This window comes from Trifolium pratense, linkage group LG1, assembly GCF_020283565.1.
Source record: "Trifolium pratense cultivar HEN17-A07 linkage group LG1, ARS_RC_1.1, whole genome shotgun sequence".
NCBI classification, from domain to species: Eukaryota; Viridiplantae; Streptophyta; class Magnoliopsida; order Fabales; family Fabaceae; genus Trifolium; species Trifolium pratense.
This window is the reverse complement of record NC_060059.1, coordinates 9,422,416-9,429,978: the sequence shown is the minus strand read 5'-3', so window position 1 is coordinate 9,429,978 and position 7,563 is coordinate 9,422,416. Positions and strand designations below refer to the sequence as shown.

At 36.5% G+C, this 7,563-nt stretch overlaps 1 protein-coding gene across 1 annotated transcript; it reads right to left on the bottom strand.

Annotated features, from left to right (window-relative positions):
* Window positions 1–1,299: 1,299 nt before the first annotated feature.
* On the bottom strand, window positions 1,300–7,249 carry LOC123920103 (protein decapping 5-like). Its single transcript, XM_045972247.1, has 8 exons — window positions 6,897–7,249; window positions 5,028–5,128; window positions 4,618–4,689; window positions 3,345–4,541; window positions 2,711–2,788; window positions 2,193–2,378; window positions 1,980–2,090; window positions 1,300–1,888 (listed from the first exon to the last, which is right to left on the bottom strand). Exons 1-8 carry the CDS (start codon window positions 7,048–7,050, stop codon window positions 1,715–1,717), a joined length of 2,073 nt encoding a protein of 690 aa, XP_045828203.1. The 5' UTR covers window positions 7,051–7,249; the 3' UTR covers window positions 1,300–1,714.
* Between the last annotated feature and the right edge of the window lie 314 nt (window positions 7,250–7,563).

Below are 7,563 nucleotides of genomic sequence, written 5' to 3'. Positions count from 1 at the left end.
TTTTCAAGACCCGAACCCGGGAAAAAATCGGGCTTGGCGGGCCGGCCCATTCGGGCTAGCCCATTTTGACAGCTCTAATATTACTCCATGATCATGGCTATTTATTAGTATTATATATGACATCACATGTTAATTGTTTTGGTCTTTCTCTATAAATAGAACATGCTTGTCTTGTCTTGGTGTGTGCTTATGGAATGAGTTACATAATACAAACCCAAATTAAGTTCATTCTTCATTCTTGTCCTTTCGTTAAAAGAAAAAGACACAAACACAAAAAGGTTGCCGCGAATAATTCTCTCTTTTTTTTTCTTCTTTTGCCTTTTCTACGTACCAAAATTCTTTTATTCTCAATTTGAACTTGATAACAAGATATTCTACATATGAAAATTCTTTTATTCTCAATTTGAACTTGATAACAATCGTATCACACTCAATTCAAATTCACAATATAGTACTAGGTAAGTTTATTAATATTATTGTTTATTGAAATTAGGAGAAAAATCAATAATGTATAATCACATTATTTAATTTGTAGAAAAAATTATGCATTTTTACTCATAAATGAGGTGTCAATATATTATTTTATTTTTTTTGGTACAAGTGTCAATATATTATTATTAGATACACTAACAAAGTGTAAAGTTTTAACTCTTATTTTCATTGTTTCAATGTGTTTACCATAACATATGCAAAATCATGGTAGATCAACGTGATTCTACTCTTTCGGGTAAGCAGAAAAATATAAGTAAAACATAATTACAACACTCTAAATTTATTGTCATTTATCACTTATTTAAAAATAATGGCAATTGTACATCTAAAAAAAAAATGACAATTAAACATAGTATGACACGGCTGATGATAGATGAAAAAAGAAAACTGTGAAAATGTTCACCAAAAAATAATGACCTAAACTATCCACAGGACCACAACATCTATAGGAAAACAGAAAAACCAAAATTACTTCAAGAGAATGTTTTTCTTCCTAGTACTTCCTAAATCTGATAATATTTGCAGGGTCATTATACCAAAGTGGTATTTTTGTTGTAAAGAAAAGGTGAACACTCTAGTACACATTTTATTTTGATATGTACCAGTACATTGCTTATGGGATAATCCTCATAAGTTCACAAATAGTGTTTAAAATATTAAAAAAAAAATTAATAAACACTATTTGTGAACCTCAGAATGGGTCATTTTAAAACAAGGTAAAATAAAGCCACACATTAATATAACTACAAAATAAGGAACCATTTCCAAACAGATAAGAAAAAAATAGACCAAATTGAAACCTTAAAATAAAGATAAGGTATCAAAGTATATAACTTCGTCTTAAAAATATTGTCACTTGCATTTACAATGCAAAACAATTCAACTCGGGAAATGGAAAACTTGCTGATTGCTTACATACATAAACAATATACTGCAAGAAACTTGCCTAAAATTTGTCCAAAATCAAGATGTATGAATAAATAAAGAAAATGGTAGAGATATACATCGATCCACCAAACGAAACTAGGTTTTTTGGGTAAATAATACGGTGTCAACAGGACCAGAAAAACTGTCTAACTTATTGTATGACAAAACAGAACAACAGAAATCACAATATTGAAGCATAGCCTCAAACGAACAACAAACGCTGCTTTAAGTGGGTGGCTTGCCTTCTGTTCCTTACCTCCTCCCTACCACCACAACTTAGCATTGCAGCCTGCATCTAATAACGACCGCCAGACATGCCACGCCCCCCTCTTCCTCTTCCGGCATAGCCATAACCACCACCACCACCTCGACCATAATAACCACCACCTCGGCCACGTCCACCGCCACCACCGCGCCATGGACCACGGCCACCCCATCCACCACGGTTTCTCGTAAAATCACCAAATGTCTGTACCATAAAACAGAAAATGAATTAAACATTATCCCTCCCACTCTCCAATATATAGAGGCCAACACAATGTGTGATAATAACACATTACCTCAGTATCCATCTTGATTTGTTCAGAATATCTAATCCTTCCATTTTGTGGATCATTATTGAGCGAGTTGCACGAGAGTGAGTCAAAGAAATCATCCTTGTTATAAACAGGCTGTGGAGACATTGAAAAACAGTCATATATTGTAACAACATAAGTACATTTACACTAACAACTGACTGCATTGAGTTACAGAGAAGACGGTAAAAATATTACCTTAACCTCCAAGTTTGGTACATCGCCATCGTCTTCATCTTGACCGCCATCTTCATCACTGGCATTTTCTTCCCCGTCTTTCTTGTTGCTTTTACCTAGGTGACCCCATACTTCATCCTTTTTGAACTTCTCATTCATTGCTGTGAAGTCAAAGTCCTCCGTGAATCTCTCAGATGGGCGGAATCCCTGCATAACATTAATTCAAATTTTCAAGACCTGAACTGGATCGTCCCATCAGAGTCTTAAAATTATCTAATCTAAATTGCTAACTCGATAAGAAGCACAAAACAAGAAATACTTCGAGCAAATTTCATTTGTTTGACACAATGGTAAGTATAAGGATTTACATATTTCAATATTCTAAAATAACACCCATATTCCCCCATAAATACTCTTTATGTCCCGACTTTTAGTTAGAAAATTCCAAAATCTTCTAACAATTTATCAGCTTCCATGCTTATGAGAAACTAAAATTTCCCTGCATCGTCTTAAACTACGTAGTAAATAGAGAGCATTACCCCAATTCCTCTTCCTCCTCTTCCGCGTCCCCTATAACCATAGCCATGATGAGGAGTTTGGGTAGAAGCTCCACCGGGCTGGAGAAAGTGCAACCAAATGTCAGGTCAGGAGTCCAAAATCAAAAGACGTGATGATAAAAAGATAATTTAATATGATAAAATACACATACTTGCAGTTAATGTATGGGCAGTATACAGGGCTACACTTATCCAAATGTAAGAACAGAAACAAGCTAATGGAAGCTCAATGGTTCATCAATCATCACAATTCATGCATAATATATAACAGTTTGCCAATTAAACTATAGACCAATAATAAGGCCAAATCCTACTTTAAAATCTATCCACAAGAATGAACAAATAGTAAATGGCCGGAGAAAACTCAGAAAAGTATATGCAGGCTATCTAATAGACAAGATGTAGCTTAAAGGATGGACAGTGAGCACCTGCCCATAGAGCTCAGGGTGATAGGTTAATCTATTCAAATAGTCACAGATATAATCTAGCCTATTTACAAAAGTCCAGTCTCCATTAGGCTAGTTATATATAAAGTTATAAGCATAAAAGCACATGAAACCAAAATATGGGCAAGCGTCTGTGCATGGTAAAAAGAGAGAGAGCAAGAGAAGAATACCCTTTGAGTTGGCCGTACTGGCAATGGAAGTATTGGTGGCTGAGACTCAGCAGTGACAGGCACAGATGGTTCTGGAGGCGATGCTGATGATACCTGAACCACTTCAACATCCTTATGTGCTGTTTGTAAAGGCTTGGATGAAGCTACTACAGTTTGTCCAGACTGCAATAATTGAGCTGGGGTTACCAGAGAAGGGACTGGGGGTTCTGTGCGGATAGTATTTGAAGAACCAACAATTGAAGGAGTTGTCTGCTTGGGTACAGTTTGGTATGACAAACTTGGACCTGAACTTGCATTAGGTTTATTGGCCAATGGTGCTGCAGCACTTATATCGGGACCACCATTGGAAAAAGGAGCTAGCGATGAAAAGTTAGCACTTAGTGTGACTGCAGGAAGTGACACAGTTGGTGTCTTGTTTGGAGCTGACACTTGAAAAGTTTCAGGAACTAGTGTAGCCGGAGGTGCTGAAGGTAAAATTGTTGTTGAAAGATTCAATGGAGGTGCAGAAGTAGATGTTATATTAGGGGAACTAGTGCCCACAGGGAGGAAAGCTGACGGGAATTCTGGAAAATTTGAAGGCCCGGTTGGTAAAGAGGGACTAAAATTGGGAAAATGCAACGGCTGCTGCATAGATGAATGCATCGGCTGCTGCACAGATGAATGCATCGGCTGCTGCACAGATGAATGCATTGGCTGCTGCACAGATGAAGGCATCGGCTGCTGCACAGATGAATGCATCGGCTGCTGAACAGATGAATTCATCGGCTGCTGCACAGATGAATGCATTGGCTGCTGTACAGATGAATGCATCGGCTGCTGCACAGATGAATGCATCGGCTGCTGCATAGATGAAGGCATCGGCTGCTGCATAGAAGAAGGCATTGGTTGCTGCATAGATGAAGGCATGGATAAGCCAGGTGGAGGTCGAAGCAAAGATTGCTGATGTAACTGAGGAAGCCCATTTGGGGCACCATAATATCCTTGCCAGTACATTGGCATAGCAAGCCCACCGCCATTTGCATTTGGAGCAGGTGAAGAAGCTCCCCATGACACTACATTTCCCCCAGGTTGATACAAAGGCCCTTGAAAATTTGACCCTGGGTGTCCAAGCTGTGTTGTAGGAGGACTAGCATCAGTCAAAGATCCACTTGCAGCAGGTAAACTTGTAGAGGGTGTGACTAAGCGAGGATACTGAGACTGCAAGGCAATTCCATAAATTAGGATATTAATATAATTAAATGCAAATTTTGTACTCAAAAGGGCATTCATCAACCTGAATAATAGCTGGATCGGTACTTGTTGGTGCAGTAGGCTGGACAGGTGGGGAAGATTTCACCTGTAAATCCTGCAGAAAGAATTATAAAAGATGTTTCAGTGTGACAAATCCGTATGATTGTGTCATATAATGACAATATCCATATATAAAAGCTGGATCCGCTTCCTTCTGCCTGTTATTATATATCTACTAATATTATATACGATTTGCAAGCAAGTACTAAACGTTCTACAAAAGGATTAAGATAAAATAAATGCCATAAAACCTGCAAATATGACCAAATATTACAATGCTACAAAGGATGAAGCAATCCCCAAAAAAGATATGTTAAAGAAATTAATGCCATTCTTTCCGAAGTGATCAGTAACTATTTTGAAAAGGTACTTGTATAAGTTCTGATCTGATACCTTGATGTCCGTCCCACGGAACAGTATATACTCATAGATCTTTTCACCGGGAGGAAGTTGTGGACCTTCCTTTTTCCTTCCTTCAGTTCCAAAAGAGATCACTGCAACACAAAAAGAGTCACTCTATTAAGCCATCTTGCGATCAAAAAAGCACAGTAACAAGTTGCATAGCAAAACAAAATTATGGAAATAATATAATTACAAAAAGTAGAGGTGTTCGTCGAATGGACTAGTTTTGATTTGACAGAAAAGTCGACGAATCAAACAGGTCATCAAAGAACTGAACCGATATTGATAGATTTGGTTCGAATTGATCGACTTTTCACCAAGCCCCATTCTTCGATAAAAACCTAACTTCATAGTTTCTATTGCCCAGTTAACAAAAACTAGCCTAGAAATCCTGACAGAAACAATAAATTGGCCTGAACGATTCCATATGAAGAACAACAAGCATAGATCTTCATCAAAAAATGAGTGTGATTTGGCATCGGATTGATAAATGAAAACTAGAAACCAAACTGAAGGCGCCGAATTTCATGCCAAGAAAACCAGACAGAATGATTTGGTTTCTAAGCATTAGGTCAGTTTTATTCAATTACAAAACCCTACTTACAACCTGGTTGTCACGTGCTCTAATCATGAATATAGTCTTTCAGCTAATAGGGAAAATGTGGTGTACATCTTATGACCCGGTTGCCACGTGCTCTAATCATGAATATATATTAAAGCTCTTTCCTTTTGTGTTCTAGAATATGCGCATGCCACGTTTTTATAGAAATAAGTACGATAATCCATATCCCTTCCCAAATTAATTATCCATGATGGAAAACAAATCTGTGTCGTTACTTGTTATCATTCTTTAATAATTAATTAAATCACTTCCATAATATCGTTATGTAACTTCCATAAAAAATAACTGTTTAGTTGAAAAAAATTGGACAATTACAGCAATTCTTTTGGACTAATCGGACACGACAAAAAGACATTTAAGATGGTGTGTAATGGAACACAAGGGGAACACTGTTATATTTTACAGTATTTACCCACGAGCGAAATTTGAGAGACTATTACCATGACTGAACCTGTAACAGCTAGGTCATGAAGCAGCAATCGTAAATGTTACAACAAGGATCATCATTCAAAATGAACAAACAAATCTTAACAGACACGCAACAATAAAATAATGACCCGCACTCAGAAACCATCGACCAGTAAGAATGGCACACAACAACGAAGGAATAAAAACTCAAAACCTAAGACACAAGCAAAGTATCGAAGTGCTTCCAAAGCACCTAAAACACTCCAAAGATTGCAGGTAACATACTTTAAGAACTCACAATCATATTCACATTCAAGACAACACATACGCAGGAAGACAAAACCTCATTGCTAGTGAAAAACCTACGAACCCTATACGCGTTTATAACATGAAATCCGAGAACAATCAAAAGTTTCCATCCAAACAACAATTCTTCACCACCACCACCACCTCTCCAGATAGACATATAAACAATCAACAAAATTCAAAAACATAGCAAAAAAACAATCTCATAAGTCATAACCAAATAAAACCCTAGTTAATTTAAATATTAGCCAATGAAAATCACATTGACATGCAACAATTCAGAAACAAACACATCAATCAGAAGCAAATATCATTCATCGATATTACAAATTAAAACAAAACTTCAAGCCAAATACAAACAGACCCATTTGAACTAATCAACATAAAATCCATAACAACAAGAAACCCAGATCAAATTCAATCCAAAATCAAAATAATAACAAAGAAAATCGAATAAAAAACAAGTTTTTATATTGATACGAAAGATCTAAGAAAAAGAAAAGATAGGGCATTGAAGAGAATACCGTTTCTGAGACCAATACTAGACTCATCGGTGTTGATGTTATAGAGAACACCTTCGTATCTGATCTCACTTTTTGACGTTAAACTAATCAAGCAACCAATGTAGGAATCGGCCGCGGAACTGGAACGAGATGCAGTGTCCGAAGCGGCCATCATAACCTATGAAGAATTGAAAACCATACACTGTGTGTGTGTATCTGAGTTTCAAAAACGTATAGAGACACACGTTAGGGTTCAAGCGGTTCTCAGAGAGAGAGAGAGAGAGAGAGAGAGAGAGAGAGAGAGACTCAGAGAGATGAGTGAGGAAGTGTCTGACTGTCTGAGGGAGTGAGGGATAAAATAAAAACAAAATAAATATTTATATACTATAGTAGTAATATAAATTTATTTTTTTTTTAGAAAATATAATTTAATTTGTGTATATCATAAATTATTTTGCAGATACACTCAATTATTAAATCAAATCACGTCACATATTAGTGGTTATCCAAAAAAACAACATACAAAGTATTTATCAATAAAAAGATATTTGTAAAAATATTTTAGGAAATAATATATATATACACACACTAAAAAATTCACTTATATATCTAAAGGAGTGGGAGTCAGTTGTGCTTTTGTGGCGGAGCTGTGGGAAGTGCTTGAACGGTTCGGTATGCAAGGAGATTG